Source organism: Sciurus vulgaris (assembly GCF_902686455.1).
Source record: "Sciurus vulgaris genome assembly, chromosome: 12".
In the NCBI taxonomy this organism is placed as follows: Eukaryota; Metazoa; Chordata; class Mammalia; order Rodentia; family Sciuridae; genus Sciurus; species Sciurus vulgaris.
This window is the reverse complement of record NC_136473.1, coordinates 76,475,493-76,487,742: the sequence shown is the minus strand read 5'-3', so window position 1 is coordinate 76,487,742 and position 12,250 is coordinate 76,475,493. Positions and strand designations below refer to the sequence as shown.

General features: G+C 38.4%; 1 protein-coding gene across 3 annotated transcripts in view; it reads left to right on the top strand.

Moving 5' to 3' along the window:
* CR1 (complement C3b/C4b receptor 1 (Knops blood group)) overlaps positions 1-12,250 on the top strand; it is an 89,707-nt gene that overhangs the window by 63,671 nt on the left and 13,786 nt on the right. For 2 of the 3 annotated variants that reach the window (XM_079107856.1, XM_079107854.1), the window contains 6 exons: positions 1,924-2,100; positions 2,189-2,291; positions 3,538-3,623; positions 5,461-5,688; positions 7,004-7,180; positions 9,636-9,815. In XM_079107856.1, the coding sequence (XP_078963982.1) occupies positions 1,924-2,100; positions 2,189-2,291; positions 3,538-3,623; positions 5,461-5,688; positions 7,004-7,180; positions 9,636-9,815 (951 nt within the window). The remainder of the gene's footprint in view (positions 1-1,923; positions 2,101-2,188; positions 2,292-3,537; positions 3,624-5,460; positions 5,689-7,003; positions 7,181-9,635; positions 9,816-12,250) is intronic. The other variant, XM_079107855.1, reaches the window with a different exon arrangement.

The following is a 12,250-nucleotide window of genomic DNA, read 5'->3' as shown; positions in this document are numbered from 1 at the left end:
TGAAATCAAGAGCAAAATAACTTGCTCAAAATTAAACAGGTTTTCCACTCATAGACATAGATTAGTTGATGTTAAAATGTGTTCTGAGGCTGGGCATGGTGGCACACACCTATAATTCCAGCAGCTCGGGAGGCAGAGGCAGGAGGATGGTGAGTTCAAAGCCAGCCTCAGCAACTTAACGAGGTGCTAAGCAACTCAGCGAGACCCTGTCTCAAAAAACAAATATGAACCAACCTAGATGCCCTTCAATAGATGAATGGATAAAGAAACTGTGGTATATATACACAATGGAATATTATTCAGCCACAAAGGAGGATAAAATTATGGCATTTGCAAGTAAATAGATGGAGTTGGAGAATGTCATGCTAAGCGAGATAAGCCAATCCCAAAAAACGGAAGGCCAAATGTTTTCTCTGATAAGTGGATGCTGATACATAATGGGGGGTTGGGAGTAAGGGAAGAATGGAGGCACTTTGGATTGCGTAGAGGGAAATGAAGGGAGAGGAGAGGGTGGGGTTAGGAAAGATGGTGGAATGAGACGGACATCATTACCCTATATACGTGTATGATTACACGAATGGTTTGACTCTACATTGTGTACAACCAGAGAGATGAAAAGTTGTACTCCGTTTGTGTACAATGAATCACAATGCATTCTGCTGTCCTGTATAACTAAATAGAACAAACAATAAAAAAAAGCAAAAAAAAAAAAAAAAAAAAAAAACCACAAAAAAAAAGCCTGGGGAGGTGGCTTGGTGGTTTAATCCCCAGTACAAAAAAAAAAAAAAAAAATGTGTTCTGAGGCCCTAGGCACCCACCACAAGGGCTGTAAGTGAAAGTATACTTTGAGTCTCTAAATAATATGTCCTCTTATTACAAGGACTGGCTTATTTGGGGATTTCTTGTTCTTGATGGCTCATTTTGTGTTCTTCAGCCTCAACGATTAGCTTAGCAGTGAACTGAGAGGTGTTGTGGCTGATGCATAGGACAGGGAAGGAGCTTAGAGTTCTTTCACCAACTCACGGGTGCAAATCACTGAGAGAGCAACTTGGAGGACAGAGAAATGTAAGCGTGTCTAGAGGACTGTACATTAATCACAGGTATGCCTTACGGAGAAGGGGAAACCTGTTGAATAGACTTGGGCCTAGGCAACCTTCTCATCACCTGAACAATGAGGCTGAAAATTTGGATTGCCTTCCTAGGAAATATGCAGGTGGAGAATCCACCAACACTCATAATTCTGTACTGGATAGTCAGAGTTAAGAGAAGGAACCTTGTGACTTATAGACTTATAAGTGAATCAAGACCTTATTCTGAGAACTGGGTTTTATTTCTCTATTGCTTACTAGCTATGAGGCCTTGTTACATCTTTTCATTAAATTTCTACATCAGTAAAATGAGGGGGTGGTGTATCATTTGACTTCTCTGTTACACCTGAACCCATCGATATTAGTCAGCTTTCTGTTACTGTAACAAATACCAATATAAGTCAACTTGTAGAGAAAGAAAATGTTTACTATGTCTCACACTATTGAAAGATTTCGCTCCATGGTTGGTTTTCCCTATTGCTTTTGGACAGTACATCCTGGCAGAGAGCAGATAGTGGACCAAACTGTTCACTTCATGTTGAGGATATGAAAGAGAAAAAGAGAAAGACCAGGGTCCCACAGTCCCCTTTGAAGTCACACCCCCAATGCTCTTAAACCTTCACCAGGCCCCAACTCTTCAAGATTCCTCTACCTCCCCCTAATGTCCCTGGCTAAAAACCAAGCCTTAACAGATGGTCCTTTGGGAGATCCAAACTACATTCCAGATCCTAACTACAGCAGCCTTTAAATACTATTTTCTAACTTCCTGAAAGGCTTAGGAGTTAGCACAGCATTCCTTCAAAACTAACTCATAATTTAGACATTCTTTCCATAGGATGTCAGCCACCCCCAGAAATCCTGCATGGTGTGCATACCCCAAGCAACAAGGATAACTTTTCTCCTGGGCAAGAAGTGTTCTACAGCTGCGAGTCAGGGTATGACCTCAGAGGGGCTGCTTCTCTGCGCTGCACACCCCAGGGAGACTGGAGTCCAGCTGCCCCAATGTGTGCAGGTGCATAGACCCGTCGGGTTTTCAGATCATTCTCTTTGCCTTTTACGTGCAATCTTACTTCTTCATCTTCTTCTTTTTTTCCTCCTAGTGAAATTATGTGCTCCATTCCCAGGCCAAATCCCTCATGGTCATGTGGTATTTCCACTTACTTTACAGCCTGGGGCAAAAGTGATCTTCATTTGTGATGAAGGGTGAGTATGACCCATCATAGAAACTAGAGACAGAATGCTAGATAGTTACTAACTTGGGTTCCAGGGTTAATACAAGAAGGAGGCTGAACTAGTAGAAAAGAAGTACCCAGGAGATAAAACTTCTGGAAGGGTAGTTTTGAAATCAGGGCAGAGACTCAGTGGCACCACTATAAGAAAACAAAGAAAAAAAATGACACATGTAATTCAATATTAAACACAAACATAGACACAATTGCTGATTTTGAGTACTTGGGTGGAACTTGAAGTGAATGGATAAATAGTTATTTGGAGGCAGAAAAGTGATTTTATGGAAAGTTTGCTAGAAAAAAATGCTTGATGCATAAAACAAAAACTGCTCACTGATAAGTCAGATAAAGGTTATGACAGTGAAAAATCAATCCACAGTGGAATTTGTGATAGTGTATGTTTAAGTATGTTTCCAATAATATATCTTCATATCAGTGGTGACTTTGACATTAGGATCATAATGGTCGATGCTCCTGTTTTGGGTAGTATTATGCAGGTTTATGTAAATCTACTATTCTGGTATGCACTGTGGGTCTGTGAGAGTCAGCAAGATTAGGCAATCAAGCAGGTAATTTTAATAATTTCCAAGGAATCTTTGGCATTTATAAAGTACATCACCCAATAGGGATTTGATTTCAGAATGATTTTAGATTTCAGCAGATTTCAGAAGGACCATTGAATTCAATAATAACATTTCAGGGTGGCAAAGATGCCTCCTCTCACCCTTCTTTTCCTAGGTCATTTGGTTCAGTAGGCTTCCATGAGCCTCCTTCTGGCCCATTACAGCTGTAGTCCTAGGAGAACAAAGCCTTATTCTCTTTCCACATGTTCTCTGTTTTGCTGTTGTTCCTCATGACCCCATAATTAAAAGTAGTGGGATTCAGCAGGTCATCAGTGAGAGGTGGTTTCTGAAGGTCATGGGTCTTGTGTACATGGGGAAACCTGGTCCTATGTCCCTAGATCATGGTGGGCCATGGAGTCTGTGTGATCATTAACACACCAGCTCTGATCACTTTACCAGTCCCAGGGTACAGAGATTCTTGAGAAATATTGGCTGCTGAGTTTCTGCCAGCTACTGAATACAGATTCTGATAAACTGGGTCTACACCTAAGAAACAAATCCTCTTCAGGCTGAAGTGAGGAAGCTGAGCAACTGTCAGTGAAAAGACAAGGGTGAGATGGAAATCACTCACTAGTCTTTTTTTTTTTTTTTTTTAAGGTTTCGATTAAAAGGCAACTCTGCTAGTTATTGTGTCATGGCTGGAATGAAAAGCATTTGGAATAGCAGTGCTCCTGTGTGTGAACGTGAGTAGAAAGAATAACTATGCAGCTTGGATAGCTCTCCTAATTTTCTTTTCCAAAGTTTTGTTTGTTTGTTTGTTTGTTTGTTTTGTTTTGTTTTGTTGGGGTTTTTTTGCCTCATGGAATCAATTACCTTCTGAATCCTTAAACTATTGATAAAAATACTTCCTTATTGGCAGAATTTCAAGAGAGGTCTCATAGGTTTTACAGATCATGTACGTATGTTACTAATCTATAAATAAATAGTTTAATGATCATGTTGAACTTGGGCAGAAAATGTAAGAAGAAATTAGATGACATAAACGTAAATCAAATTTTATTTGTTCATTTATTTAGTAGGGTTGTAGTTAAGGAGTAATCTCTCTTAAATTTTTATGCTTTTTTTATCTCTTCACGTACCTCAGCATTTACCCAGCCTGTTACTTTGTCTGTGGTATTTACTGACAGAACGTTACCCATGAGCCCAATTCTTTCCATGTGAAGAAAGAGTAATAAACACAAAAGACTCATCTCTGCTTTCATGGCATTTATTTTCTGAAAGAGACAACAGACAGGAAAATAAATAAGTAAAAAGTTTTAAAAATAGTAGAATATATAAAATGGTCTTAAATAATGATGAGACATAGAGAAAATAAAAGTTACTATGCTAAATTATCATAGGAGACAGAATGATGAGTCAGTATTTGAAATAAAGAGGTACCCCACATTTTCAAACCACCTGTTTAAAGAAAACGCCAAAGATTCAGAAGTACATGTTGTATATATAAGACATTACCCATGTAACCCTACCCTGTGTCCTAAAGCAAATCAAGGTTTTTTTTTTAATCATTTTTTCCTGATTGGAAAATGTTCATTTAAATATGGATTTTGTTAAAATGCTTGAAAAAAAAATCTATTTGGATATGTTATATATTATGGTGAAACATTATAAGAATGTTCAATATGCAAGGAACTCAGATATCCAACAAACTCAATCTTTCAGAGATACATAAAACTGAAAATAGATATATAAGTAAATTTTCGATAAACATAGATGGATACAACTCAGATGTGATAAATCAGTCTTTGATATACTAAGACCTTCCTTTTGTTTATACACAATTCTGATAAGCTTAAATTCCTAAATTCACCTCAAGTTAATTTCCAGGAAAGAACTGCTTCAAACACACACACACACACACACACACACACACACACACACACACACACAAACAGGAAGAAATGACTACTGATAATTTTTAAGATAAAATCAAAAAGTGGGAGAGGCTCCCTAGTTCCATGTGATCTATAATCACCAAAGGGTTTTGGTGACACCATTGCATATTTGGTATGTAAGAAGAAACCAAGAGACCAAGAAACATTTATATCTCCTAAAGATAATACTGCTTCATAAACTTCACAAAAAAATTCCCTGGAACTTAAGGTCTCTGAGAACCAAAATTGACTCATATCCCATTGTCAACCCAGAACTCTTACTACACCTGTTTTAAAATAGGCAATCAAATGGTTGCCTAAAAAATTAATTATTTTCCAAATTCATTAAAAACTTAGTTACTTAAGTGATCCAGGCTTTTGGAAAAAAAAAAAAAAAAAAAACTATTGGGCTCTTGCAAAAAATAACTATATTTTTAAAAATCTTTTGGGCTTTTGCAAGAAACTATTAGGTTTTACCTCAGTTAGTTCCTTCTCAGCAAAAGCCTCACAGATTTAATTCCTTCTACCTTAGTTATGTTCTTCTAAAAGAAAAAGAATTCTTAATAACAGTCACAGGGCACCATTACTATATTTTTCTTCTTGATTGACACTCTAATAGAACTTAAAACTCTTTTCTTCTTTCTAGAAATATTTTGTCCAAATCCTCCAGCTATTCTTAATGGGAGGCACACAGGAACTTCTCTGCAAGGTATTCCCTATGGAAAAGAAATATCTTATACATGTGACCCCCATCCAGATAGAAGGATGACCTTTGACCTCATTGGGCAGAGCACCATCCGCTGCACAAGTGACCATCAAGGCAATGGGATTTGGAGCAGCCCTGCCCCTCGCTGTGAACCTTCTGTTCCGTTTGGTTCGTATCTACTTCCACATATCTGAATGGTTTGATAATCTAAGCAAGATTTTCCATATTTCCATAGTGACAGTCAATTTTGCTTGTGAACATGACTTTTTTATGAATGTCAGAGACAGAAATATACCTCTCAGGTGAATAACAGCTGGGCTCTAAATGTGCCTTGCTGTGTCCCAGTTGGTGGTATTCCAGCCTGGTACAGCGGCATGCACCCTATGTAACTTCAGCTATTCGGGAAGCTGAGGCAGGAAGACTGCTTGAGCCCAAAAGTTCAAGACCAATCTGGGCAACATGGTGAGACCCTGTCTAACAAAATAAAAAAATTAAAAAAAACAATTTGTTGTAAGATCAAGTAGGTAGAATTCTGGTGGCTCTTCCTCTGGTATAAGAATGGAATGGTAAGAAGAAGGGGTGGAGAGAATGAGGTCCTGTTTCTGTTGAAATATTTTCAAATCACTGTAAACAAATGTCAAAGGAAATACTCTTTTGTGACATCTCCACTACCAGTTGTATTTACACTGGATAGATGGGTGCATGGAGCAAAAACACATGTCAATGGCATAATTTACTTCAGGACTGGTAATGCTACAGAAGTAATTTTAAAAATTCAGATGTTGGTATTTACATTCTTTTTGTTACTGGCACTGTTTTTGTTCAAGCTGCTGCCTGCTGCCTGCATTTGGATGTACCTTCACCTCACCATTAACAAAGATAGCTCAAGCTGAGCGTGGTGGTTCATGCATATGATCCAAACAGCTCAGGAGGCGGAGGCAGAATTGAAAGTTCAAAGCCAGCCTCAGCAATTTATGAAGGCTCTAAGCAACTTAGCAAAGAGCCTGTCTCAAAATTTAAAAAAATTAAAGTGGTTGCACTTTTGGCTCAGTGGTTAAGCACCCCTGGGTTCAATCCTCAGTGCCCTCCCACAAAATGTTGCCTTGGGAATGTGGAGGTTAAGGTTGTGCTCTTGGTCTATGTAGGTCTTTCCTTTTGCATATACATTTGACTTTAAATTACAGTACCTGACAATCTTTGGTTCCTCTGTGGCTGTGATAGCCCATACAAAGTCTCTACCTCTAATAAGGACAGAACAGCATTGAACTGATAGCTTGTGGATATTATAGTACTTCTGAAAAAGTTTGCAGAGGATTGTGTACAAACACAGTGAGCTATTTTAAAGAATCACCAGTGAGTGACTTATGACCTGCCTGTATCAGGTCTTTGCAGGCCTCTAAGCCAGAGACATTTATGTTGGTGTGTTCACACTTCTGCATTTAACTGGATGCCTTTCTCCTGTCTGTGTGGAACTCATTCTCAGCATGCCCACATCCACCCAAGATCCAGAATGGACATCCAATTGGAGGACATGCTTCTTCATATCTTCCTGGGATGATGGTCAACTATACGTGTGACCCCGGCTACCTGTTGGTGGGAACTACCTTCATTTTCTGTACAGACAAGGGAACCTGGAGCCAATTTAATCATTATTGCAAAGGTGTCTCATTTCTTGGTATTTCATTCTTTCTGGGTTGTTATAGAAAACTGGTGCATGAGGTCAATCAGGCTGAAAGATCATTGAGACTAGTGTAATTTAATAAAGTTGTGAGAGTAGTGAGGTGAGCGTCAATGCGAGAGGAGAAAAACAGAACAGAAGGCAGGAAGGAAGGCTTCCCAGGGATCCTTAGCTCTGCTCAGAAAGTGAGAATGGTAGGTGAAATTTCCAGTAGTTCAATAGGCATCACACACCAATTTTAAATGCTTTGCTGATTTTTAACTAAATGCTCTGGAGCATCTCAGAGGGTCACAGCTAGTCCTCGCAAATATCCTTAGAAGGTAAGTAAGAGACTACCTCTTTATCCTTTGCCACGAGGAAAACTGAACCAGAAGGGAGACAGTGCCTTGTCCATCACACGTGAAAGGAGAGGTCGAGAGTAATTCCTAGAATTACTGAATGTGGAGCCTCATTATGCTCCACAAAACCAAAGGTTTATTTTGTCTGTTCCATGGAGCCAGTCCTCGAGAACTATTTCCTCTATTCTAGTTTATGTGCAAAAGCAATGCCTGAGCCAGGCATGGTGGTTCACAACTGTAATCTTAGCAGCTCAGAAGGCTGAGGCACGAGGATCGCTAATTAAAGTCAGTCTCAGCAATGTATCGAGGCCTAAGTCACTTACACAGACCCTATCTCTAAATAAAATATTTTTAAAAGTCTGGGGATGTGGCTCAGTGGTTAAAGCACCATTGGGTTGAATCCCTGGTTTAAAAAAAAAAAAAAAAAAGCAACAACACCTGATTTAAAAATCTTTCATGGTAACGTTCATTACAAAATAGGGAATTTAATAATATTCTGTAATTAGACAGGGTTCTGAGGGTTTTTTTTTTTTAAAGTTATTTATGTAAAACTCCAAAAGAGTTCAATACAGCAGGATTGTCACTCTTGCCATGTTTCAGAGGAGGAAATGAAGGCCAGAGAGAGCCAATAACTAGTCTGTATTAGGCAGCTCATGAGTGTCCCTCTGAGGATTGGACCCCTGCTCAGGTCCTGCTTTTAAGCACTGCACTGTATACTGTCCCTTTTCAAATGCTATTCTTTTGACTTTATAAAACTGTAAGTTCAGTGCTGTTTGCTTCCTTTCTTGTCTGCTCTTTCTTTTTAAGAAATACTAGGCTCAGGGCAGGGATAACATAGGAGGGACTTCAGACACACCTCCGTTTCAGATGTTAGGGAAGAGCGAGCCTTACGGGGTCTGCCCTGGGTGCAGGATCATAGAGCCCTTCCTGTCCTCAGTCTCAGAAGTCCTCCTCATGCTCCCAGTCCTCAGCCTTCTCGTTTTAGAGAAAATGAAGCCCACCACAGAGATGGTAAGTGACTCTCTTGTGCTTATTGGCAAGAATAGATGGCACAAAATACAGAGTCCTGTGGCTCTGCACATACCGAAGAGTTCATCCTCCTTGCTGCAGTTATTTTAAAAGCATGAAAAGGAGTAAATATTTTGAAAGTCACAGGTTAAGACTGTGGGATGGTTCTTCTCTTGAAAATGAAAGGCTAGTGTTCTATCCTCATGGCAACAGCTTTCTTTTCATTTAAACAAAATTCATTTTACCTTATTATCTGTCCCCTCAAGCATACAAGAGCAGGGCATCTCCATCCTTAGTACTGGCAAGATCAGCCAGAACCTGGTTCCGGGGCAGATTCTTCAACACCATTCCATGCCCTCTGATTCTAACTCCGAATCTGTTTTAAGAAGGGGTAAGAAGTCTATTTTTAACAATTCCATCAGAATTTCTGATGTAAGAAGACCACAGACCACACTTGAGGAAATTCCACTTGACCTTGTTGGTACTCGTAGAGGGGAAAACATTGGGCTAATTTTGAGACTATCACAATGGCAAAGGAGGCTTTGCTAGAAGTAGAAGGAGCTATTGATGGCTGGCAGAAAGAGAAAGCAAATCAGAGAATGAGTTAAATGAGATAAAGTAAATTAAATAGAAAGAAAATGTTTTGAATTTGGAATCATGATTTACTAATTTTTTTTTGTTCTGTGTATAGAAATGGGCCTGAAATACACATTTAATCAAGAGCAAAAATACCAGTATGTATTGTGTGCCTAGAGAGTTAATGTGATGCTACTGTGTCCTTATGGTGTAATCCAAATGATCCCTGGCTAGAGAACATGGTTATCCTAACTCCTGATCCTTCTGCAATGCTCTGGTTACAGAGCTGTTAATTCTGAAAAATATTCCATATTCCTTTACTGTATGTAAGAAAATGAAAGTCAGAGAACATTAAATCACAAGATGCTTGGTGTGGGGGAAGAGCCAATAGTTCTTGATTGAAAGTATACCCCATCTTTGCTGAAGGCAAGTTAGGTTTGGGGTTATGATTGTTTCATGCTAGTGATTTCAGTTAACAACAATAAAATATCAATTTCCAATTTGTGTAATTTCAGAGGTAAAATGCAGCCTCCCACCATTGAATGGAGTCCGGCAGGAGCTGATCATGAGAGAATATCACTATGGCGATAACATAACTTTGGAGTGTGTGGATGGATATACTCTGGAAGGCAGTCCTTGGAGCCAGTGCCAGGCAGATGACAGATGGCACCCTTCCCTGGCCACATGCACATCACGTAAGTACCAACACAGGGTACATAGCCCCTTCTCAGCAGTTCACTCATGCATCCATACTAGCCTCAGGTGTGGTGTGAAGTTCATGGCGCATGCTAGTAAAGAAGTTAAGGATGTGCCATCTCAAAATATGTCAAACCAGAATATTGATTATTTCAAGCCAAAATCACTTGAGGAACTATAGGAATCAATTGACCCGTCTTTTCCTACATGCAGCAAGCCAAAAATATCCAGGGCTGTAACTCTATGGTAGAGCTCTTGCCTAGGACTCTGAACTTCAACTTCAACACTCTAAAAAAATAAAATAAAACAAAATAAAATTCTTTTGGGAGAGGTCTTCTCTCCTTGCCAAAGCAAGAAAATAATCCCAATCACCAGAGACTGAAAATTGGGCTGTAGTAATTCTGAATGAATAAATGCATTGGAGTAGCCTTTATCTTACACTAGTTTTTACATCCCCCACTCTCATCTAGAATTTGCCCTGGTCCAGAGGTCCATTCGTTCTGTCATTCCTGCATAAATTTATTGTACTTTGAAAGCATCTCGCTTACCTCATTTCTTTATACTTCATTCTCTTGTGAAGGTGCCCTTGTATATAAGCCAATAAAACTTGTAGACTCTATTAATCAGCCTTGTATCAATTTGGTTCCTAGGTCCAGCCAGAGTCCACATAAAAGCTAAGAGACTCCTGCACTAGGAGCTAAGAGTGTGATGCAAGCGCCCATCTTTCCCCAAAGGTCCATAGCAATGAGAGTAAGGCCAGCCTTTCTCTCCTCACTCTTCTTACCACATCTGTCTCTCCTTGGGGCCATGGATGCTTTTTATATGTGGATTTGTATATTGGATTTGTTTACATCACTCTTTTTTTGCATGTATCACACAGTAATGATTTATCTACAGCCAGTGATAAGAGCCACATAGAGTAAGCCTTCAAGAAATGTTTTCAGTATGCATCAGGAAGTGCCTTTGAGGCTGCAGAGAGCAGCAGGCTCACCTCTGTTTAAGCTGTAGGCTACGGAATTTGAAGCTAGAGTAGCTGGTACAGTAGATTTAGAAATCATGTTTTGTTGAGCTCTGTAGGAGAGCAGCCTCCTGGTATGTGCTCAAGGTAGAAAATACTGAAGTGTATTCAAGTGTATTTCAAGAAGCAAACTAATATATAATGAATAACTTTTCTTAGTCTAAGTTTATTTTAGGTTCTTCCCTCTGCCCACCTCTTAAGTCTCTTAATCATAATGTCTGATTATATACCAAGATTGTTCGAGATGCATTTGTTAAGGTTAATCCTTCAAAAGTGTTAACTAATCATCATAAATAACATGTCTAAATTATAAACTTGATGTGTCCTTGATATCAAATTATATTAACTTGTTTGGTAGAAAACTCACTGGCTAACTATTTGAGTGCCTGTTGGGTGTTTTGAAGATCTGGCTGAACTGACAGAAGAGTCAATTAATTGGGGAATCAACCCTACCAGATATTAAAATAAAATATAAAGTCATAATACTAAACTCACTTTGCACCAAAACAAGAATAAACCTATAAATAAATAGGATAATTGGTATCAATAAGATAAAGGTTTATTGTAGGTAAAAATAAAATTGTCTTATAGGTGTAATAATGGAGACATCATAAATTCATGAGAAAGGGTAAGTTACCAAATTATATAATTAGCACTCAAAAAAAATTTAGAACATTTTTATCATAAAATAAATATGAGGTATAATAAAGAGTTAAAAGTTTTAAAAGCCAAACCATAGAAAATCTAAATACACACACACACGCATACACAAAGTGTATTTATGAAACAATTATTGATGGAGATATAGCTTGGTGATAGAGCGTGTGCTTAGCATGTTCAAGGCCCTGGATTTGATCCCCAATACCACCAAAACAACGACAATAACAATAAGAACAACAACACCTATTTGGAGGCCAATTGAAACTTAAATGTACTTATTAAAAATCATTAAAAGTGTTCACTGTTTTTACCTGTTGATCAATTTGACTTCAAACTTATATACTTTTAAAAGCAAGAAGACATTAGATAAATGGAAAATACAATGAAGGGTTTACAGTCCTTTTACATAAAGAATAGTAGTTGTAGTTGTGGTAATAGGAAGAGTTGAAAAAGTTAACTTATGGAGCATTTAATATTATTGTTCAAAGACGAGATAGAGGTAGGTAGGTAAGTAGGTAGGTAGACAGACACATAGATTGATTCTAATTTAATGCACACAACATCTATGAGGAGGGTAGTATTCTTATTATCCCCATTTTGCAGATATGGAAACTGAGACACAAAAGATTTAAGTACTTTGCCCAAGACTGAAAAATAGGTTTACCTATCTGAAGAGGCTCTGTTCTTTAACAATAAATAAACAGGCAAAAGTCTAATATATATAATTCAACAAGAGAGAGAAAGTTCTAGTATTAA